Here is a 24945-nt window from a genome sequence, read left to right on the forward strand (position 1 = left end):
TTCTTTGAGCTAGATAGGATACTGCTCTTTCTACCAGAGTTGAGGAAGTTGAGAGGTTTCCTGCATCTTATGTTATCACTCAGCCAGTGAAGAGCAGGGCCAGAACTCAGGGCCTTGATTCTTTCAGACCCCTCCACCACGTTATGACATGCGCCGTGTTGATCATTCCCCACAGAGCCCCAGGTTTAAAGAGACAAGTAATAGCTCATTTACATAATCTCATAAACCCAGCAGAATGGATGGCAACGTTTTCTGATGAACTGGCTAATTTGCCTTAGATCTATATAAAGACATAGGTGAAAACTCAAAATATGTGAGTCATTCTGATAACGTCTTATATCTTGTAAAGTTTAAATACAGTGGTGTTTTAGGCTTTTGTGGCCGGTAAACTGAAGTTTTTCACCTTGCGGGTAATTTAACATGGTTAGCTTTGGTTGAGATCTCATTTTTTGGCTGCAGATTCACAGGATCCCCCAGTCTATTCAGTAATTGTGATGCAGTCCTGTAGCATTTAAGACTAAGCCCTAAAAGCTTTGCTTTGTATACTTGATCTGTAGCGACCTTTTGAGTTTGCTGCCTATTGAACCGGAGGTCTTCCTTGTGAAATCATAGAATACTGCCCCAGTTCACTTTCTGTTACTTGATAACACTGAACAAAAATACCATTATCAGGGTCTGAGAAAAAAAAGATAGGGTACCCTGTCTCTTTAAAAGTTTAAGAATAGCAAGCACAGTAGAGTTAATTCTTTGGGGACTGTGCCTTGAGAATTTTCTGGCTTAGAGTCAAGCTACAGATAATTAATTATGTCAGTGAAAAGCTCTGATGGCCTGTTCTTTTCAGAGAAAAGTGACATCATCCATAGAATTCTCTGGCAATAAAGAAGAACAAAGCTGTGAGTGCAGGAAATAACAGACAGATGTCCATGAGTGCATATTTTATCTACTTCAAAGTACATTGCAAGAAGTCATACTCTAGGGCCGTCTCCCAGCAGTAGTGGAGGGGTCTTGGAGAGTCAGAGAAGGAAGTTTGCAGGATTGGGTTCACCGACCTCACATGCCCTGGCATGAGAGAGAAATGTGACATTTTTTAGGGAAGTTACTAAAAAGATGGGGCTTCCCTGATGGCGCAGTGGCTGAGAGTCCGCCTGCCGATGCAGGGGACGCGAGTTCATGCCCCGGTCCGGGAAGATCCCACATGCCGTGGAGCGGCTGGGCCCGTGAGCCATGGCCGCGGAGCCAGTGCTCCGCAACGGGAGAGGCCACAACAGTGAGAGGCCCGCATACCGCAAAAATAAATAAATAAATAATAAATAATAAAAAGATGACAGTGCTCAAAAAATGTTGGCAAGATCATGGAAAGCCAATCAAGTTACATCATGTGGGGAAACTGGACCAGATAGATGGTGGTGGTACCATTTGTGGATGAATGTTACTATGGGAACTATTACCCAGTGAGTTTCATTCCAGGGCCTTCTCTTGCTGTGTGTTTATATCATATTCTCACAGAAAGCTGTTACTGACCCCCAGAGCAACTTGTAATGGAAAGAATAAATATTTTGAAATCAGATAACACTGTTTCTTACAAATCATGTAACCTTGGGCAAGCTATTTAATTTCTTTGAGCCTTATTTTCTTCATCTGTAGAATGGAGTTAAGAGAAATAAGTAATACCCATGAAAATAATTTTGTTCACACCAGGGTGCAATTAAAGTATTGGTTGTTATTAAATTCGCCTCTATCCTTCCCTGAAAAATATGTTAGTTTCATATTACACATATAGTGCCAGACATATTAGTTGGAATACATGTTTACTTACATAAGCAATTTTAGACATGATAAAATGATAATTGTTTCAAAATTTCAGGTACCAGAGTAGGAGAAATTCTACTATTAGAGATTTATTCCTCTGAGTTGATACTACCCATGCTGGAACTTTCTTTTAAAAAACATTTTATCTGATTATCAAAGTAAAAGTAGTTCCATGTAGATCATTTAGAATATGTATTCTCAATGAGAGTTTCCCAACAGGGTAAAATTAGTTCTTAGAGAGGAGTAAAGAAATTTTAAATGTCATAATGGTTTGTGCACCTCAGACAGATCACAGTACATTAACAGATGTACCTTAAAGTTTCATAAGGGGGAGATTAGGAAAAAAATATCTAAAAAGTCTCCTTAGAAGCACAAAACTGAAAAAAGTGTGAGAAACAATGATTTAGAAATACTTAAAATTTACAAAGAAACACATGAATCACCCATAATTCTAACATCCTGTAAGAACAATTGTGAATATATGTGTATTTTTCTTCACATATATTTTTTACATAATTGCAAGCACAGTGTACACACAAATTTGAATAATGTTATAAGCATTTCTCACGTCATTCAACATCCCTCGAAATACATTATTCGAAGTCTGTAAAATATTTTATCTTATGGAAGTATTATATTTTTCTCAAATATTTCCTTATCATTGAATATTTACCTTGATTCCAATCTTTTCACTGTAATAAATAGCATCATAATGAACATACTCATACACAAATCTCTATCCTTCTTGTTAAAATCCTCAATGAAAAGGTCTCTTGTATGCATCTATTACCAAATTGTTTTCCAGAACCTTCCCAACAAAATTATGAAAATGCCCATTAATCAAACTCTCACTACAATGACTATTATAGTTCTAAAATGTGTTCTGATTTAAGGCTGAGCAATGGTATCTCACCATTGCTTTAATTTACATTTATTTAGTTGTTAGTTAAGTTGAACTGTTTCCTAATGAACATTTTATATATAAGTAAATTGTATATTTACGCCTTTCTATTGAGCCTTAGGGTTTTTTTCACTGATATATGTGAACTCTTTATCATTGAGGATAGTTACCTTACGTCTGTCATAGTTGTTACAAATATGTTTTTTGGCCATTTAATTGGCTACGATTTTTTTTCACATATAGAATCTCTAATCTCTTTCTTTGTCACTTCAGAGAAAATGTTTCCCCCCTTCAAAGTCAGATAACTACTCATGTATATTCATTCATCATTCATTCATTCATTCATTCACTCATCTGTCTTTAAACAAAGAAACACGTAAAACAAGGTTATATACTGATCAGGATGATGAAAATACTGTGATGAGAGACTTGTGGGAACCTAACTGCATTTCCCCCCGAGCAAGGATTCCGTGTTCTCTAACTCACTGTTTGTGGTAACTTGACAGAAAACAACGATTGCAGATAATGAGAATCAACTGTAATTCATTTCTATTTGTTCCTTGAATCATGGGGAGATTTGACAGGAATTTCATGAACATAAAAGGAAGTAATAAGCCAGTATCTTTCGGGGTCTAAGCTTTGTGTAGTGAAAGGTAAAAGGTAGATTTTTAAGAAGCTGTTCTGTCCTCAAAAGAGAAAGTAGACACGCTTAGAAAAGGGGAAACACAGGACGCTGCTGTTGGATACGGAGAATACATGCACACAACACACACACACACACACACACACACACACACACACTTTACTCATACAAGTAACAGAAGTTTATCGAGTTGGGTCCTGTGCTAGGGGCCAAGGACACAAGGGAACAAGAGGCTGTGGCCTCCCTGGGCGGCCAGTCTTGGGGGAAGGGAGAAAACGAGCAATAGTGGTTACAAAGTGATGAGTACAGTGATTAGGGAAGTATCCAGCGACAGAAGGGCAGGGCTACACATCTTACATCTATTCTCAAATCACAGAGCATCGCATGGTCCCTAAGCACTGACACTTAGGTAACAGCACACATGAGGTTTACTTGATAAAAGTTTTTTGAATGTGGCCCAATAGAGTAAAAAAGCTTGGTAATTGTATAAGCAGATGTAATCAACTACATTTTCTCTTTAAAGGGGTAAATTTGGCATTTCAAGCTGGGATTTGGCACCAGAATGCCAAATATTGTCCATAAAAGCAGTTAGCCGAGGCTTCCCTGGTGGCGCAGTGGTTAAGAACCCGTCTGCCAGTGCAGCGGACACGGGTTTGAGCCCTGGTCCGGGAAGATCCCACACGCCACGGAGCAACTAAGCCAGTGCACCACAACTACTGAGTCTGCTCTCTAGAGCCCGCAGGCCACAACTACTGAAGCCTGTGCGCCTAGAGCCCGTGCTCCGCAACAAGAGAAGCCACCGCAATGAGAAGCCCACGCACCGCAACGAAGAGTAGCCCCCGCTCGCTGCAACTAGAGAAAGCCCGCGTACAGCAAGGAAGACCCAACGCAGCCAAAAATAATAAATATATAAATAATAAATAAATTTATTTTAGAAACCAATCAAAAACAGTACAGAAATCTTGTGCCTTTTTCAGGGGTCTCCTTTCTTTAAAAAAGGGCATTCCAACTAGGAACTCATAAGAATTTTATTAAACATCAAAGATGCATTTCTATTTTTTTTCTTTAATTAATTAATTTTATTTTATTTTGTTTTGGCTGCGTTGGGTCTTCGTTGCTGCGTGCGGGCTTTCTCTAGTTGCAGCGAGCGGGGGCTACTCTTCATTGCGGTGGCTTCTCTTTGTTGTGGCTCTAGGCACGTGGGCTTCAGTAGTTGTGACGCGTGGGTTTCAGTAGTTGTGACGCACGGGCTTAGTTGCTCCACAGCATGTGGGATCTTCCCGGACCAGGGCTCAAACCCGTGTCCTCTGCATTGGCAGGTGGATTCTTAACCACTGCGCCACCAGGGAAGCTCAACATTTCTATTTTTGTACTTATTTTTATTTTCTCTTCCTAAATCAGAGGGCTTGGCTTTGGTTGCACCTTCATTTAGAGGCAATGCTTCCAGCCTCAGTGCTAACACAAGATGTGCTGTTTGACATCGTTTCTTACCGATGCCAGGTTTTAAATAGAATACTTAGAAAAGTTTAGGAAAAATTGTTAAGTCATTCCTGCTGCAATATAAACTTTTGACAGGGGTGATGAAGAAACTGCAGACTCTAGCATAAACTGTGGAGTCCAAATGCTTGAATTCGGCAAGGAGCTGCTCCTTCAAATCACACCAACAAATAGTGCAGGGGGCTCGGAGGCGCAGGGCAAGCCAGCAGGGGCTGCCAGTGTCTGTGAAGCCTGTGGCACAGAAATTGCAGGTACTGTTATGAGTGGTCCGGGGAGTCACAGGATATGGAGAGCCACAGGGGTGAGGAGAACTGCCTTAGCCTTTGACTTACTGATGCAGTTTGTGGAAAGGCTTTTCGCTGTGTTGCCCAATAGATGCAGCTGTTCCACATCAGTCAACTCACTCCTATGAGAAAAGAAGAAAGAGGAAATTGCCTTTTATTGGGCATCCACAGTATTTCAGGCACTATATTAACCACTTCACCTATATTTCAATCTCTTACAGGGTGAGGAAGATGAAGTTCAGAGCTAAGTGACTGAAGGTCAGGTTAGCAGAGCCACAATATGTCTGGCTGCTAACGGGCAGGGTAGCTAACATTTGCCAGGTACCTTTATACATCAGCTCATGTAAAACCTGTGAGGGAACTACTGCTGTGCCCATTTTACAGATGAAGAAACTGAGTTCAGAGAAGCTAACTCATTCAAGTCGCACTAGCAGTAGTGCTGATGTATGTTTCTAACTCAAGAGTCCCAAGGGCATGCTGTTTCTACCACATTGCTTCTCGAGAGTAGGAGTAAAAATAAGCAAAAAACTAGCTCTCAGTTTCCATCAGCAACTTGTTTGAAGAGAAAGACAGGGACTTCCCTGGTGGTCCAGTGGTTGAGAATCCACCTACCAATGCAGGGGATGAGGGTTCAATCCCTAGTTGGGGAACTAAGATCCCACATGCTGCAAGGCAACTAAGCCTGCATGTCACAACTACAGAGCCTGCACGCCTCAACTAGAGAGAGCCCAAGTACCACAATGAAGAGGCCTTGTGCTGCGACTAAGACCCGATGCTTAGAATGACCACCCCAGGTTCTCAGAAAGACATTAACTTATGTATGGTATATTCTTTTTTAAAAGGAAAGGGACTTCATAATTCATTTGAATTCTAAATGAATTCAGTTTGAGAATTCATCCTATTCCCAAACCCCTACAGTTAAACAACTCTGTTGTTTAAAGTAAATATTTTTCAGTTACTTATAAAAGTAAATATTCAGTGTGACATGCCCTGTAGGTTCATAGTGGCTGAGATTTTCTTGTATATTTGTTCAAAAAATTAAACTCTACTTGTGCAAAGTTGGTCAAATGTATGCTACAAATATACAAACCACTTAGGTCAGAGGCTGAAATGAATACCTCAGAAAACACAACAAATCCTAAGGGAGTTAATGTCATGTGATTCAAATAAACCTTACACATACATGTTTTCTAGACAATGTACTCTTGTTGGATTGAAATATCTTCTCTTTTGAAAGAATATTACTTCTATTTCCCAGCCCTCACCAGTCAGAGGATGAAAATAAGATCAAAGAAACTACCTTTTCCCTCTCCTTCCCTGTGCCTTCACCTGCTCTGTGGGATGCCAGGCCCCTTATGCGCAGGGAGTCCCCAGAGGGTGACCCAGACGCGGTGCAGAGCCTGCTCCGGGCTACCATTTGGCATCTGCCCCTTGGCCCTTTCCCCCCCCTCCAGCCCACAGCCGGCTCTGCTGTGTGAGACCCAGGGCTTTCTCCTCCGTGTACGTCAGCTGGTGTCTGCTTGGAGGCGGCTCAGACTGATACGTACACCGAGAGCAGGACGCCAGGTAGAGAGAGGGCTGCCCCTTCCCGCCTTCCCTGCCTACTGCTGAATTCTGATTTACCAATTCTTCCAGCTCTTACTGGGCTCTCTTACACGGCAGTCCCTCACCCTGGGACTCAGGCGGGGGGGGCGAGGCGTCTGGGCTGGAGGGGCGTCCGAGTGACAGACGCTCTGTTGCACTCAGACTCACCCTTCCCCTCTGACCCCGCCCCGTTGTCCTTCACCCGAAATGATACCCTTCCTCCCCTGGGATGAGCTCTTCCCCAGGAACAGCCTGGGTTCCTCATGCAGAGCCAGGGCCACCTGCCAGTCAATCCTCCAGACAAGATGACACGGAAGGGTTTCACTCAGGCTTGAAAACGACTTCTAGAGACCATACGGGAAGGAGACAATCACAGGATAAAGTAAGGAGGTGAAGAAAATTTACATAAATAAGCAGAATTGTACCAGAGGTGTCTGCATAGAGCTATCTGTGCAAGGGCTGGTACCGGTGCTGTATCTGTCTTGGGTCTCCTCTAGCTGGTTTATGTTGACGGGGTTAAACTCATGCAGCTGGGTAAACAACTACAGTGAGAAAACAATCACAGAGTTGTGCCTCAGCAACGACTTCTCCCACGTTTTGCGGAACTCAGCTTCTCAACCAGCGCACAGAAAGCTGGACTCTGTCTGTTGGACCTGATTACGGGTAAGGGTAGGCAGGTCAAGGGCTCTGCCTCAGGTTTTTATGAGCACAGAACCAAAAGCCTGTAGTCTTTTGGAATTTAAGAAACTATACACTGCAGAACCACAGCACTGAAGCGGGGAACCTGGGGCCTTATCTAATTTCTAATCCGGGATACAGCAGTTGTCTTGCTATTAATATCCCGATGTGGGTAAAAAAGAAAAAGGAAGAAAACCACATAAGTAAAGAAAATGTGTTTAAATCCATGGATGACTGTAATGTTCAGATAACTAATCACAAGAAAACATGACTGCACTTTTATAATTTTCTACATGGAATTTTACCTTTTTAAAAAAGTGGTATTCTCTAGATAAAGGATTGGGGATGGTTTGTATTTTCTTTTCTTATTTGAATTTTTTGGGGGTGAACAAGGTGGTACTTTTTTTTTTAATTGTGGCAAAATATACATAATATTTACCATTTTAACCATTTTTTTAACATCTTTATTGGAGTATAACTGTTTTACAATGGTGTGTTAGTTTCTCCTTTACAACAAAGTGAATCAGTTATCCATATACATATGTTCCCATATCTCTTCCCTCTTGCGTCACCCTTCCTCCCACCCTCCCTATCCCACCCCTCTAGGTGGTCACAAAGCACAGAGGTGAACTCCCTGTGCTATGCGGCAGCTTCCCACTAGCTATCTAATTGACATTTGGTAGTGTGTATATGTCCCTGCCACTCTCTCACTTCGTCACATCTTACCCTTCCCCCTCCCCATATCCTCAAGTCCATGCTCTAGTAAGTCTGTGTTTTATTCCCACCCTATCACTAATCTCTTCATGACATTTTTTTTTCTTAGATTCCATATATATGTCATTTTAACCATTTTTAACTGTACAATCCATTGGCATTAAATGCATTCACCTTGCTGTGCACTTTCACCACCATGCATCCATCTCTAGAATGTTTTTCATCTTCCAAACCTGGAACTCTGTACACATTAAACAATAGCTCTCCATCCTCCTTTCCCTCCTGTGTCTGCCAACCACCACTCTACTTTCCGTCTCTATGAATTTGACTTTTCTAAGTACCTCATATAAATGGAATAGTCTTTGCCCTTTTGTGACTGGCTCATTTCACTTGGCTAAGTGTCTTCAAGGTTCATCCAGGTTGTAGCATGTGTCAGAGTTTCCTTTTTCTCAAAAGGCTGAGCAATATTGGAGGGTATGTATATACTACATTTGTTTATCCATTCATCTGTCAATGAGTACGGAAGTTGTATTCCACCTTTTGGCTATTGCTAATAGTATGCTGCTATAAACCTAAGTGTTCCTGCTTTCAATTACTGGATCATATGGTTAATTTATTTGTAATTTTTTGAAAAACCACCATACTGTTTTCCACAGTGCCTAAACCATTTTACAGTGTACAAGGATTCCAATTTCTCTACATCCTTGCCAATACTTATTTCCTGTTTTTTGTTTTTTTGTTTGTTTGTTTGTTTTGATATAGCCATCCTAATGTGTGTGAAGTGGTATCTCATTGTGGTTTTGATTTGCATTTCCCTAATGATTGGCAATATTGAGTGTCTTTTCATGTGCTTGTTGGCCATTTGTATGTTTTTAGAGAAATGTCTATTTACATATGTATCTGAAAAAAACCAAAAACACAAATTCAAAAAGATACACGCACCCCAATGTTCATAGCAGCATTATTTACAACTGCCAAGATATGGAAGCAACCTAACAAGATATGGAAGCAACAGATGAATGGATAAAGAAGGTGTGTGTGTGTGTGTGTGTGTGTGTGTGTGTGTGTGTGTGTGTATGTATGTATACACACATAAATACATACATACAATGAAATACTACTCAGCCATAAAAAAGAACAAAATTTTGCCATTTGTAACACCATGGATGGACTTGAAGGGCATTAAGCTAAATGAAATAAGTCAGGCAGAGAAAGACAAATACTGTATGATATCACTTATATGTGGAATCTAAAAAATACAACAAACTAGTGAATATAACAAAAAAGAAGCAGACTCACAGATATACAGAACAAACTAGTGGTTACCAGTGGGGAGAGGGAAGGGGGGAGGGGTATTATAAGGGTAGGGGATTAAGAGGTACAAACTATTAGGTATAAAGTAAGCCACAAGGATATATTGTACCACATGGGGAATATAGTCAATATTTTATAATAACTACAAATGGAGTATAACCTTTAAAAATTGTGAATCACTATATTGTACACCTGTAACTTATATAATACTGTATATCAACTATACTTCAATAAAATTTTAAAAAGAAACATCTATTTAAGTCTTTTGCACATTTTAAAATCAGGGTTTTTGTTCAGTTATAGGAGTTCTTTTTATATTCTGGATATTAATCCCTTATCAGATATATGATTTGCAAATATTTTCTCCCATTCTGTGGGTTGCTTTTCACTCTGTTGATTGTGTTCTTTGATACACAGAAGTTTTAAATTTAGATGTAGTTCAACTTATTTATTTTTTATTTTATTGCTTGTTTTTTTGGTGTCATATCCAAGAAATCACTGCCAAATCCAATATTATGAAGTTTTTCCCCTATGTTTTCTTCTAAGAGTTTTAGCTCTCCATTCAGGTCTTTGATTCGTTTTGAGTTAATTTTTGTATGTGGTGTAAGGGAAGGGTCCATCTTCATTCTTTTGCATCTTCATTCTTTGTGGATATATAGTTTTCCCAGCATCATTTGTTGAAAAGACTATCCTTTTCCATTGAATGGTCTTGGCATTCTGATTGAAAATCACTTGACCATATATGTAAGGTTTTATTTCTGGGATCTCTGTTCTATTCTACTAGTCTAAATGCCTGTATTTATTATGGCAGTATCACACTGTTTTGATTGCTGTAGCTTTGTTGTAAGTTTTGAAATCAGACAGTGTGAGACCTCCAACTTTGTTCTCTTTCAAGACTGTTTGGCTCTTTGGGGTCCCTTGAAATTCCATATGCACTTTAGAATGGATTTTTCTATTTCTTAAAAAAACATAATTGGGATTTTTAGGAATTTTACTTTTAAAAATTCAAGATATCATGGTATTAATAAAAGCAAGTTTTAATATGAAAAACAGCATCTGCTTGTGATATTTTAATAAAAAATTTCTTTTGGATAATATTCGGTCTGAAGTGCTAGAAAGGAGTAATCTTTAATGAACAAGCAGTATAGAGACTTTTAGGCTATTATTAACCATATAGTTGTGGAGAGAAATTTCTCCAGAAAAACCTAAAGACACAGTTTTAGCCCCAATGGCCCTCTAAACTAACCATATCTGAATCTTCTCCTTGTACGTTGTTGTGTCACTAATTATGTTAACTTTGCTTTCTAACACTGAGGAGAAAAAAAAATGGGTTTAATTTCTATAGTGATAGCTAATGCCATCATAAATTACATAGCTTTTTTTCTTCCGATACGTTTATAATATTCCATATTACCTAACTAGGGTAAATAGTATAATTCAGTTTGTATGAGGTTTAAAGATTGTTTCCTGTTGTAACATTCTAGTGGAATGTACTGTTTTTCCTTATTCAGTTTACATATTTTCTTTTTGGAATAAACTTAAGAAGAACAAAGTGACTCCTAAATTGTAGACAAGAGCGTCAGATGAAAGGGTGGAAGTTGAAAAATGTAATTGTTTAACTCTTTTAAACAAGGCTAAATAATTAAGGTTGTTCTGAGATTCTCAGCGGCAGTTTATGCCTCTCTGACTTCACATCACTAAATTTTACTTTTATTTCCACAAATATTTACTGAGTGCCTATCATGTGGGCAGGCACCCTTTAGTAGACACTGCAGACACAGTCCCTGTCCTCAAAGCAGCTCACAGACTAAGAAAGAAATAGGCAAGTAAACTAATAAATTACATTATTTAAACAGATACGGAACATTGAGTTGAGTTCCCAGAATGGGAAAGCATTTACAGAATGGGCATATGTTGGTATTCCAGGACCATCTTTTCCAGGGCTCCTTAGCTCAATGCAGCAAGAGACCATATTTATGTGTTTAACTGAATAATTCGAAGAAGTGATGGTGTTTAGAAACTGTGACATTCTGATTCTTCCATAGCATAGAAATAAATTTATTCTTTCCTCAAAATGCATCCTCCGGGGACTTCTCTGGTGTCCAGTGGTTAAGACTCCGTGCTTCCACTGCAGGGGTCGCGGGTTTGATCCCTGGTTGGGGAACTAAGATCCCACATGCCGCTTGGCGTGCCCAAAAAGAAAAAAAAAAAAAAAAGCATCCTCCATTCAAGGTCAACAGCTCTTGGCAGGGAATGTCTTGTTTGAGGTGTGCAAAGTCAACAGTTAGGGGCAGGCTTCGCAAACTTCCCACCTGGCTGTGTTCCCTCTCAACCTAAGTGAGTGGACGGCCAGGCTGGGAACCATGGTGGCATGGTCTAAGGAGCTGTCCCAAGCTGTCCACCTCAAGCAAATGTTTTTCAAGTCTTGTGTTTTGTCCTAAACATTCAAGTAAATATTAATATTGCATTAATCTTCTGAAAGGGTTTTAAACTACTTACCACCTACCCCTAGTCTGTAAGTAATCTGAGTGCTTCAAGAGGATGCACCATGTTTAATCTGAAGCTCCACAGCTCACTCTGATTCCTCTGTCCTCCCAAAGTTAGACACGTACCCATTTTAGGAGTGTGGAACAGCTGTGTCACATGGGCATAAGAACTAAGCGTTCTTTCCTCCTCATTATGGGCTTTTCCCAAAGATTAAAAAACCCACAAGTTTAAAAAATCGTTAAAATTGTCACTAGGCATAATCGTCAATGATGGAGTTTTGCCTGTAAAGAAAGCTAAGTTTTGGAAACACTGTCAGCGAAATTCAGTTTCTGAGTACGGTAGGTCCATGGCTGCCCTGCTAGATGCAGGGACATTTTAGAATATCCAGTCTCCTGACCACTCCGTGTTCGCCCTAGGATAACCAACTCGTCCCAGCTGGTCTGGGACTGTCCTGATTTGCAGAAGTCCAGCTTTGTGGGATTCCGTTCTTCTTGGTCCCAGGCAAACCAGGACAGTTGGTCTCCCTCATTTGCACAGAGGTGGCAAATACTTTCACCGGTTTCTGGGGACCCTCCTAGTTGATGCTGCTGGTCTGAAGTGACCACGATTCCTTGGTGAAGAAGAATCAGTGGAATTGATAACACAGTGAGAACAGGAGAAACCTCTGGGGAATCAGGTGAGCCTGCTGGCGACCTTGAACAGAGCAGACACTTTAAGTGCTTTTGGTGCTGCATTGGCCTCAAGTAGTGGTTTCTAAGTGCAGCTATGCTTCATAGTCACCTGCAGAGATATTTTAAATCCCAATTCCTGGGTTACACCATCAGATCTGCTGATTCAGAATCTGTGTTTAACACAGCAGATGGAGGATCTTAAAAATTCCAAGGCTTCTTGCTGTTCTGTGATGAAATGCAAACTCACTGCCTGGTTTACAGGCTTTTCATGAATTGCCCGTTGTTTATCACTTCGGCCTCCTGTGGCCCCAGCCCACGCATCTACATCTATTCAGTTTGGCCTTTGCCTACAGGTTTCCCTTGGCCAAGAACACTCTTAGCCTAGCTCCACCCCTCTTTGTCTGGCTCAAGTACTTATTGTGAGATTTCGGGTCACTTTCTCCAGGAAGCCTCCTCCGTCAGCTCAGATGCAAGTCAAGTGTTCTTCTGGACCATGTTCTTGGCCCCCTGTATCTCCTCCATCCTAAGGCTTGTCATGTTATAATGTAAATGACTTTCAACTGATTGTCTATTTTCCCCTAGACTTCAATGCCTCAGGATGCAATTATATCTCCAGTACTGAATGGGCACAAATATTTATTGAATGGATGATTGGATTCAGCCCTCTTTTGAACTATACCACCTGTGTGGGCTCCACCTGTCCTGTGTCTGTCGCCCCATCCCTACTTTCACAGCAAAGACCAGATACCCACCCTTGACTTTGTGAGACGGATCGCACACTCACCTGTCGGGCCCAGGCTTTGCACAGCGGCCCTCTGCTGCCCCCTTGTGTTTGGAATCAGCTCCTCATGCAGCCAGTTGAGACAACCCCTTGCTCCGCGGGGTGCTGTTTCAATTCTGCAGGGACATCTTTGTTTTTGACCTCCGTATGTCTCCCTCGGCACAAAGGGGAACCAGGTAGGATGGAAGGGAAGGCGGTGACCCCTCTGTGTCTGTTTCTATACCCTCATCTCCTATTTATTCTCCTCCATCACCAAGACTAAGTCAGTTGAACATTTTCATTGTCTCTTCTTCCTCTGACCTCCTTTTCTCCCCTTTCTAGAGCCTTCTTCAAAGTATTCACCCCTCTGGGTCCTTTTACATCTACACAAATACAGTGGTCTATTTAGCAGCTCCCCAGCACCCTAAGACTTTAACTATTTGCTTGTGATAAAACTTGCGAGTGAAAATAGTAATGTTCAAGGAGAGGAACTTCCTTACATTTTGAACTTCAGTCTTTTCTACAAAAATTAACAAGACTCTCAAAACAGAGGTGTAACGTGGTTTTATCCCCAAAACGTAGGATCTTAATTACATACATTGAATCACATGTTTAAAGTAATGAAAAAAATTTATTGTGATCACCTTTATTATTCCGTTGATTAAACAGATATCACAATATGAATATTTGATTTACTATAGTAAACTATTCTAAATAGCAGTGATTTAAGGGCAACATTCGTATTCCTTCTATGATCATTATTACAGCAATTAAAAAGCTTTTAGTTAGTCCCTGAAGAGTAATGTGGGCTCTAAATACATATTGCACAGCGTTACATAACCATACCCTCTTTTTCTTTGGTAACTGGTGTCTAGGGTAATTGAACTCAGAATGAAATGTCTGTTATATGCAGCATTACACAGTCAATACAGTTCAAGCATAAGCACATATTTTAGGGAGAGAAGAAATAGGTGTTTCACATCAGTTGTTTTCTTCTAACAGAACTAGAAAGATTTGGTTAAAAAGAAAGATACCTAATAATAATATTTATAATAATATTTATAATATATATAATAATATATATAATAATATTATTTATTTATTAATAATAATATTTATAATATATATAATAATAATACCTAATAATAATATTTACATATTTTTAAACCGGATAGCTTTAACTTTTAAACTAAAATAGCTACTTAGTTACAGTTGCAAAGCTGTTTGTTTGCACCGCCTGCCTGAAGACTTAGAACAATGGACGTACCTCGGGCTCCTTCAGTACAGCGGCGCCATACGCAGATGTGGAGTTGTGCCTTGCACGGGGTGCCTAGCAGAGGGACCGAATAGGGGTGAACCACAGCCCACTCTTTGCTTGTTAGGCAGGCTGCACTCTGACTCGGGGTTGTGTCTCCTGGAAGAAGCGGGCGCCTCTTTCTAATTTGCACAAAGACACTGTACAGCTAGCCTGACTCTGTGTCTGGGCTTTGTCCTTTCGCCCTGCCTGGAAACACATTGCCTTTCCATTCAGCTATGTTCTGACTTTAACTTTCTCGCTAATTCCAAACCACTGGTTTCTTCCAAATTAATATTTTCCATTTTTGTCTTGAAAGGAGCACATGTATATGAGGCAGAGACAACATAGGGGAAATTTGCAAATTCCAGTCCAGTGACGTTTCTGTAATAAATTCGTCTTTAGCCATTTGGAATTAGATGACTTTGGAGACCACGAAAAAGCAATAAAAGTGAGAAATCTCCAGAAAGACAAAACTTTAGCTAACTAGTTAGCTCCCTTGTTTAGAATACCATGATAATGAGCCAGGTTTATGATTTTAAACCCCCCAGTTAGCATAACACAGGGGAAAACTCTATTCCATTGTCACAGACTGAAATTCTATTGCCACCAGTGTGTTCCTGGGTACAAGTTGGGACGAAGTCAGGGTACTTCATACTCATCACCATTACTGGAAAAACAAGTATACAACCAGATGGGAGTACATTTGGTCAAAGTCAGTTCCGTCCTCACTACAAAGTTCATCATTCGTCATCAGTAGAAAATACATCCAGACGTATTTGCATTCTGTGATGGGAACCACAGTCAATATGATTGAAAGCCTATAATCATGTGGTTTCCTCAAGACCTTCAACAAGACACTAAAGTGTTGCTAATAAACCCAAAGAACAGCTCTGACCCCACCAACCTGACTCCGATTGGCAGTCTGGGTATTACAGGAGTTAAGTTTCTCCTTCAGCGGGAATACATTAGATTGAGAAGCCCAGCTCAGCACCGTGAGAGCTCCCAACCGTGCGTTTCTGTGCAAAATGAATCGCTTGATGGGAAACAGGAAATCACTAATAAAGGCTGTTTTTGTTAATTACACACGGAGTTAGAACCGGAATAGGGGAGAGCAGGGTTTTATTTTAAGCCAGATTTGAATACTGTATATTGAGGGCATAAACAGAAGACTCGAAAACTTTAAATTGTCATTGACCTCATGTGCACTGAAAAGGGCTAAGTGTCCCCAGGAGCGGTCCTCCCCCTTCTCAGAATCACTGCTACTTAGATCGAGCGCTTTTTATGTAGTTAATATTAGCACAAACCCTTTTTCTGCTTGCCGGCTTCCTAGCAACCTGAAGCAGAGTATCTGCTTGCCAATCTGCTTTTGGTAAAAAAAAAAATTAAAAAAAGAACAAAAAACACCCAGTAAATTTGCCCATAGCCCTGACGAGACAGAGATATATTCAATAAACTCCGTGTTGATTTTGTGAGCCCGGCATAGGATTTATGCTGTCAACAGTCTGACCTTGCTGCATTTTCCACCACAGGCCAGGGAAGATGTGATCCACATGCTGAAGACGGAGAAAACCAAGCCTGAGGTTCTGGAGGCTCATTACGGGTCTGCGGAGCCGGAGAAAGTGCTGCGGGTCCTGCACCGAGATGCCATCCTGGCCCAGGAGAAGTCCATAGGAGAAGATGTGTATGAGAAACCCATCTCAGAGGTAAAAACATACCCCGACAAGTCCCTGAGAAGGAAGCCTCAGAGGGATGTCTCCACATCCTTCCATTTTACATACTTTAACGTTTTCTTTCAAAGGCAAGCATTTTATGATGCCCTAATATAGAATTAAAGTATAATTAAATAATTCAGAATTACTGTGGATACATTTCATTGATAAGAATTGTAGAAGTATTTCCTTAAATATACTTAAAGCCCGAAATGTTTCTCATGTGATTATGATAGTTACCTTCAGTCTCTTATTCTTTTACTTCTCTAAGAGGGGACACGTGTAAAAATTTGAGGTGCTTATGGGTTTTAGCATTGAATTTTCAGATTATTATCAAATTGGTAGCCTAAAATTAAACTGATTTTTATTATTGATATTTATGGTTATAAAGCCACGCAGTTTTGATATCTTATAGACCATTAAAATGGTCTCATTTGAATGGCTAAAACATAAAAGTTGAAGCAAAATCCCAATGGAAGGTTTAGGACAGTTCTTTAAGATGAAAGGGAATCTAATAGGACCATATTTAATCATTTTTATACAAGACTGTATTAGGAACTATCAACTATTGTTGTTAATTACCCACGATATTACATGTTAAAAATACTCTCACATCATCGTAGAAGCTCAATGAAGAATCAGGGAACCAGTTGATGGATCTAGCCATACTGACTCTTCAAAACTCATGTTAAAAAAAAAATCATAGAGATAAACTTAGTATCACGAATGAATAAAGAACACAGAAATGAAAAGTGCGAAGCAAGTTATTGTAATTTAGCTTAAGACAAGCCTTTGCAGCAGCTCAGCTTGACAGATCTCAGAAAGATCTGCTTGAGAAAGTATTCACGACAGATTGACAGCCCCATAATTTTCTAATTTCTGCAACCAGGATGAACTGGAGCTCTCTTCTCATCTTTTCTTTACGCGTTAAGAGATAATTATCACTATATGATAGAACAGAGTCAACTGTCTGAATCCACTTTCACGTTTGAGATAACCCACAGTTATTAACTGCCTGTAGCTTTGGGCAGGTCACTTCAGCTCTTTAAGCCTTAGTGTTCTTCTCTGTCAGGTGCACGTCTCATAGAGTTGTGAGGATTAAATGAAGCAATGCCTGTAAAACTGTTAACATAGTGTCTGGAACATACTAGCCACTCAACAAATATCAGCCATTAGTATTTGCTGGGAGCTGAGGGTGATAACTGCTCACTCTTATGTAGTTCCAAACCTGGAGGGACTCGAGGAGTAAAAGACATAGAGAGGTCAAAATGTCAGTTTTATATTATTATTATAATCCCCTGGATTGAAGAACTTGGCTTGGATAAATAGTATCATTTGGGCTTCTTAGTTCCTTTCCCCCAAGTTAGAGCTTGGAATGACCCCTCAAGGGAGAGCTAGGCCTGCAGAGAACACACACATCCAGAATCACTGCCTCTGACCCACTGAGTTCTGTGGACAGGACATAAAGGAAGGCGTTTCCAACTTACCTTCAGAAAGTAGGCCTGCCCCAAGTAGACAGAGGAGCAGGGCAGAAAACACCCACCTTTCTTTGGGGTTGTCCTGTTGGAGTTCGCTTAAGCTGGGCATGCTTCTTGGTTCCTTCCTCCCCTCAACTCAGCAATCTGAACAGCTGTTCCTCCCTTGGGGAGGAAGGAATAAGGAGGCAGAGGGGAGGACAGAAGCTACTTTTCCCAACACTGGCAAAATGGTGAAGTCCTGCTTTGTGAGAGAAATAGAATGCTGAAAGGAGAAAAGATTTCTTCCACCACTTACAGATTTTTGGTTTCTTACCCCTTTGGGCTTAATAATCAAGTACCTGTTGCTCAGGAGCAACAGAGTGGCTTCCAAGTTCATGATGTAAGAATCCCATATATTACTTACTGTTCCATTAGCCTCCTGGTATCATGAGCGGATTAGCCAGCTCTTGTTCCTAGAAGGCATGCTGTACCTCAAGCCAAAAATCACTGCTTATTCTCATTTTCATCCCAAATTAGGCCCAGCTAGGTCATCCAACAGAACTCACCAAAGGTTAAGCAGTGAACCCAATATGGCGGACCCCCCTCTCTTGCCAGGTATCTGGGGAGAAATTAAGCAGCAAATATTAAATCCCCCTGAACTTCCTTGTAAACTAAAGTCTGAGTATCAACGTTCATAATTCTTAAGCAAAATTTCAAAGACATTAAGGGTTGTTTCTTTCCTTCCCAAATTCTTACTCTGCTTAGCCTTAGCCAGAAGGATCTTAATCTTAGGCCTTTTCAAAGTTGAATGAATACATCCTGAAGTCCTTTATTCTATGTTTACTCAAAGAGTCCCAAGATGATTAGGACACGTGCAGTTACCACAGTACCAACCTCACATTCATAAACTGTTAAAAAGGCAAGAAAAGCCCCAGCTCCAAGGTCAGTTTATCTCAAGTGTAATGATATTCCTTGACCTCAGGACCCAGCACAAAGCAGGCTCCTGTCACCAAGATCAAGGCAGAGACTTGGAGGATGTCTGAGGGAAGGAGGGTGGGTAGAGAAAATCTTCAGGTGCAACAGGATGCGAGTCAGTGTGGGGGAACCTGTCCCCATCAGACAGAGCCTGCCGCCATCAAGAGGCTAATAGTTATGGGAAATGGCGAACCCTGGGTTGGGTGGAGGAATCTGGTTCATGTATCATCCTTGCCCTCAGTGAGTGGCATTTGAAACCTATCTGTCTTTTTGTGACGTTTAGGGATTTGCGGTGGTGACGTCCTCCATGCCTAGGTCTTATTTTAGGCGCTCTGCTTTTCCACCTGCATATTTTTATTTATTTCTTTATTTTTGGCTGCGTTGGGTCCTTGTTGCTGTGCGCGGGCTTCTCGTTGTGGTGGCTCCTCTTGTCGCAGAGCACGGGCTCTAGGCTCGTGGGCTTCGGTAGTTGTGGCACGCGGGCTCAGTAGTTGTGGCTCGCGGGCTCTAGAGCGTAGGCTCAGTAGTTGTGGCGCACGGGCTTAGCTGCTCCATGGCCCGTGGGATCTTCCCGGACCAGGGCCCGAACCCGTGTCCCCTGCAGGCGGATTCTTAACCGCTGCGCCGCCATGGAAGCCCCCACCTGCATATGTGAAATCTCTTTAATCTTTTTCTTTTTTCAGCCATGATGTCCAGGCCTAGGAAACGCATCTCGTACCGGTGGTTTTCCTTACTGCCCCCTTGTTTCGGGGTGGTATTACCCCTGCCCGCAGGTGACCTTCTGAAGCCTGTCTGCCTTGGGGCTTAGTGGGGACCTAACCTTACCCAGGTGACCGTTCCTCAGAACTTCGCCTTCCCTTGTGTTTGAACTCTCTAATTCTTGGGTAACTTGTCCTACTCAAGGCAACAAAAATGTTTTCTTTTGTCACAACCTTTCCTCCAGTAGGAAGGCTCAGCTGAGTTTCATTGTGATTGTTGATTTTGATCAGTTTTTCAAATGGCCCCTTCTTTCTCTATCACTATTTTAGGGATCGTAGAGTTTTTGTTTGTTTGCCTCTAACTTCCTCTATGCCTTCAGACCCAGACATTTGTTTTCTGAGTATTACCTTCTGTATTGTGTAGTGTGTGGTCATCCTCAGTGAGAGAAGCAAAACCAAGGAGTTATGAGTCTGCCAAAAGGATCCTTTGTTCAACACAATTCTTATCTACTTTTATGTTCTTCAGTTGGATGATCCCTCCTAAGGAGTCTTTTCCCATCACAGCACACGGGTGTTTGGACTGAATCTGCTGCTGTCCTGCCCGAATCCCCTTTCGTTTGTCTCATCTTTCCTTCGAAATCTACATCTCCAGGTTTCTTGAGCATGTTTGCTCAGGGCCCATCTACCATGGCTGACACCATGAAACTCACCCCAAATTGCTTTACATATCCTACCCTGATCTCATATTTTAATTCTTCAGCATGTCTCTATTTTCTGTAACCACTCTGAATAGCTGTTGCAGTCTTCAAGAGAAAGGGCCCCAACTGATCTCATGAAGAACCATCTGCAGTTTTACGCCCTCTTTGTGGGGCAGCCACGCTGCTCTGCCCTCCAGGCTCTCCTGTCTCTACCTCCTCTGCCACCCATTCTGATTCAGCAAAGACTAAAATCTCTCTCCCCCCCTTTTTTTTTTATAGCCCTATCTTTAAGGGCACTTAGATCCATTTCCCTTTTGGTCTTTCCAGTTTGGTCCTTAAGGCCTCATGTTTCCTCTTAAGTAGACTTCTCTCTTCTTAAATTCCTTAATATTTTTCCCATTAGCTCTCTGTTGATAACAGAGCTAAAATCATTCCCTAAACCATGATCCTTTTGTCTGAAACATACTGAAATTTCTCCCCATCTCAAGTCCCTGAACTTCTCCACCAACTTGATTCAGGTACACTCTTTCCTTAGTAAATTTTGGCTTTTGTTGCTATGATGATCTCATTCAATTTTCCTTCCACCTCTGTCCAAGTGGGAGCTACATTTCCAAAGGAATAGGTGCCCATTTCGCTTTCACTATTCAGTAATAAGAACTACCATTCCTCTGTGGTTGAGCCGCAATTTGGAGCCTGAAAACCCAAAGCCATGGGACACAGTATACATGATTAATGAATCCACTGGGAGGTGGTCTTCAGAGTCTCTGGACAAGCCACACAGATCCAAGAGGTCAGCCCACCCCAGTTCTCTCCTAGGAGTTCAGTGCAGTTCCAAACAAAATAATGAGAAACAGGGTCTGGCAGAGCTGATCTGTTGCTACCTATGTTAGTTCTTACATCCAGAATTTAAAACTGAAAGCTAGATCCTCATACACTAATGCTTGATTGCTAAAGAGGAATTTACTACCTTTGCAGTTTAAAATCTGGTCTGCAAGGTTTCCCTGGTGGCACAGTGGTTAAGAATCCACCTGCCAATGCAGGGGACACGGGTTCAAGCCCTCGTCTGGGAAGATCCCACATGCCACAGAGCAACTAAACCCGAGCGCCACAACTACTGAGCCTGCGCTCTAGAGCCCGCGAGGCACAACTACTGAACCCATGTGCCACAACTACCGAAGCCCACGCTCCCAGAGCCCGTGCTCCGCAACATGAGAAGCCACTGCAATGAGAAGCCCATGCACCACGACGAAGAGCAGCCCCCGCTCGCCGCAACTAGAGGAAGCCCGCGTGCAGCAACGAAGACCCAACGCAGCCAAACATAAATTAAAAAAAAAAAAGTCTGGTCCGCAGTTCTGGGTGAAAAACGCAGCTCACACACCAATGTCTCAGCATCCTTCTGGATGCATTAAAGGACAAAAAGACTGTCTTCCTGATTATGCAACCAGTGCTGAGGTCAAGCTGTACTGGTGTAGGTGAGGTGAACACAGCCCACAGAGACAACAGCAGCGACTCCAGGGGCCTAGTCCCAGCACGGTGGCCGCTGAGAACAGCCAATCTCACAGGCCCGCACGGACAGAACATACTAAAGCTAGGGCCTAGCAGTCTTACCTAGGCTGCCCTGGAACAATTAATATCAACATATGCTGTTTTTCCTCCAGATGCCCCTACAGTGTTTCTCTCTCTGGGTATCTCAGTCAACCATCCAATTCATAACGCCCCCATCTTTGCCTCCCAAGTTCCTTGAACGGATTGAGGGATAACTGCAGGAGTGTGACAGATGACTTGAAACATTAACTTTATTATTGGCATAAATAGGTAGATGACCACCACCGAGTTCCTATCACTTTGTCTCCTAGACTCTGGAGACAGCACGTGAGGGAGAGTACAATATACCATCTCATGGCAGACAGAGGAAAAACTAAGAAATGAAAAGGCTCGGCTGTCCATGCCCAGCTCCCGGCCCCCAATACAACCTTTGAGTACCATTCCTTCCTCAGGGAGGACTGGGTCAGGGTATCAGGAAACAGGCAGAAGCTGCTCTCGCAAATACTCTCAAAAGGAGGGAAGGCCTTACTTTACGATAAAGTTAAGAAGGATCAAAAAGGGGAGAGAGCTGCTCCTTCCACATCTCTGAGGAGGTTCCAGCAATGCTTGACAAATTCTATAACATATGGTGAAAATCACACTTGTGGAAAAATGGAGAGTGCTTGGGGAGAATATTTTGTAACAGGGAGTTATTCCAGTGAAAAAAACCTCTTGCATAGACTGTCCCATTAAGACTGCGGTAATTTATCAGAACACATAAAAGTACGATTTGCCTCCCTGATGAGCTCAGGTATGGCTGGACAACCTGGGCTTCACCAGTCTGACTGGTCACCTGTTCTTAGGCAAAGGGGGTGGAGGTCTAATCAGAAGGCACTGAGGATGATGGGGGCAATATCTCTTTTATTTGGGGCCCCATAAATGCTTCACTCACAATGAAAATATAATAACATTGTACAGGGAACCTCAGATCCTCCTTATGACTGAGGGGCAAACGTGCAACATCAGGGGAGTAGCTCTGAAGCTGATACCCATGGAGATACTCCACTGAGTCTTACGGAGTTCGCTGTGGGATTAAGAATGGATTCTAAATATGTCTGACTCACCCGGAGCAGTGGTTCTCAACAGGGAGGAGGGCATGGGGGCTTCTCCTTCCAGGAGACATTTGACAACATCTGGGGATAGTTTTGTCACAACGGGAGGTGGTAGTACCGCCATCTAGTGGGCAGAGCCCAGGGACGGTGCTGAGCATCCTCTAGTGGACAGGACAGCCCCTCGAATAAGAATTACTTGGCCAAAAATGTCAGTAGTGCTGAGGGTGAGAACTCCTGCACTAAGGTTTGAAGAGGAGAGTAGGATACGGAACTATCAATAGTGTAAGATTGGGTCCAATTTAACAAACATGTACTGAACACCTACTTTCTTCCAGGTGCTGTGCTAGGGACCAGGGACTAAAAAGATGATCAAGGCATAATGGTCCCTGAAAGATCTTAGAGCCTGGCCGGAGAAACAGATACAAAAAGCCCTGTAATAATATTTGATAAGATCTCTTTTAGTTTGAGATATGTGCGCTCTGCAAGTTCTGAGATTCTCCCTATATTTAGTACCTTTTGAAAGAAGAGGATTGTGGGTCCTTCATATACTTTCCCTAGAAATGCACTTAACTGCAAGCCTTAAAAAAAAAAAAAAAAAAAAAAAAAAAGGTTGCAATGAGGATAATTTCCTCCTCCCAGGGGAGGAGTTTGGTACACGTGCCTAATGAGCTCTTTATTTTTCTGAGATTAGGGCAGATTCTATTCTCTTTCTTTCTGAGTATAGGGCTTCACTGTCTCACTGAAACAGTGAGTTTGCTCTCCTGAAAGTTTAGGAACCACACATAATGTTCACAGAAAAAAGGCCAGAGGCCAGAAATTACTGCAGCCCTATTGTGGCTAGTTCGTAAATCCAACTGGCCTAGAGAAAATGATGGCATGGGGAAAATGGCAGAGAATAGCAGACTCCACGTCCTCCCCTACAGGTAATAAATCATTATACCAATGCAAACAAATTATTTAGAGTCCTACGTAAATGAAATAAAATCTTAAGCTCTTTCCCATGTTTGCTTACTCAGCTGGACAGACTTGAGGAAAAACAGAAGGAAACCTACCGGCGCATGCTAGAGCAGCTGCTGCTGGCCGAGAAGTGTCACCGGCGCACGGTGTACGAGCTGGAGAACGAAAAGCACAAACACACGGACTACATGAACAAGAGCGACGACTTCACCAACCTGCTGGAGCAGGAGCGGGAGAGGTAACTGCGCACGCGCGTCCCGGCGGGCAGCGCTCTCGTCCTGCCCCTCCGGTCCCGGATCAGGTTTCCACCCGTGACTCGGCGGGCACGTGCCCGGGGCCTCATTCCTAATTAACGAACGGCTTGCAGAGAGTGAGACAGGCTTTGCTTGGAACTATTAATGTGAGCATGTTGGGGGTTCGTATAAATACGGCAGCACATTCCCACTAGGATGCGAAAAGCCAGAAAGCCACAAACTAAGGGAGCTTCTGTTTGAACTTGATCAACGAAGCACCTACGTTTGAAAAGCCTCTCTGCTAACTGCCTTCTATTAGAAATAATATACTTTTTCTCTTTGGGATTAAAATCCACTTATTCCGTGAGACAAATTATCACCATTTAAAAATGAATCCTATTCATTCTTAAAACTGGTATAGAAAATCTTACCACTTGGTTGTGTATGGATTACTTAATGACTAGAATTACCTGCTTAACTTTTTCAGGGTTGCATAACTCTTAAAACTCAGTGTAAAACAAAACAAAACAAAAATTCAGCGCTGAGCCTTGAAACACTGTAGGTAGTTTTCTCAGACCAGGGATGAGCACGTTTGAAGCAGAGACTTCAAATTGAAACGCTCTGTGATGAACTCTTTGACGCTCTCCAGTTTTTCAGCATCTTCTTTTTAGCTTATTCTCTCCTTTTCCTCCCCTCAGCTGAATGGTTACATCTGTGAATTCCACAGTCTTTGAAACCAATGACATTGAATCCCGATGCTTTGAGTTACCAAGCGTGTCTGCTTCTGTGTTTAGAACTTGCAAATTAAGAGCCATTGGGAAAGAGCTTCGCCAGTCCCAGCTTTGCTATATCTAGTTACGAAAAGGAGATCTGGTTTTCCCAGATTCGTTTATTTGCCAGAAAAAGTTACCTCAATAGGAAAGTAAATAAAAGCATGAAACAA

At 41.9% G+C, this 24945-nt stretch overlaps 1 protein-coding gene across 7 annotated transcripts in view; it reads left to right on the forward strand.

Moving 5' to 3' along the window:
* FILIP1 (filamin A interacting protein 1) overlaps window positions 1–24945 on the forward strand; it is a 184701-nt gene that overhangs the window by 103449 nt on the left and 56307 nt on the right. For all 7 annotated transcript variants that reach the window (XM_059035940.2, XM_059035945.2, XM_067011300.1 and 4 more), the window contains 2 exons: window positions 16169–16342; window positions 23829–24007. In XM_059035940.2, the coding sequence (XP_058891923.1) occupies window positions 16169–16342; window positions 23829–24007 (353 nt within the window). The remainder of the gene's footprint in view (window positions 1–16168; window positions 16343–23828; window positions 24008–24945) is intronic.

The sequence above is a fragment of the Kogia breviceps genome, chromosome 13, assembly GCF_026419965.1.
Source record: "Kogia breviceps isolate mKogBre1 chromosome 13, mKogBre1 haplotype 1, whole genome shotgun sequence".
NCBI classification, from domain to species: domain Eukaryota; kingdom Metazoa; phylum Chordata; class Mammalia; order Artiodactyla; family Physeteridae; genus Kogia; species Kogia breviceps.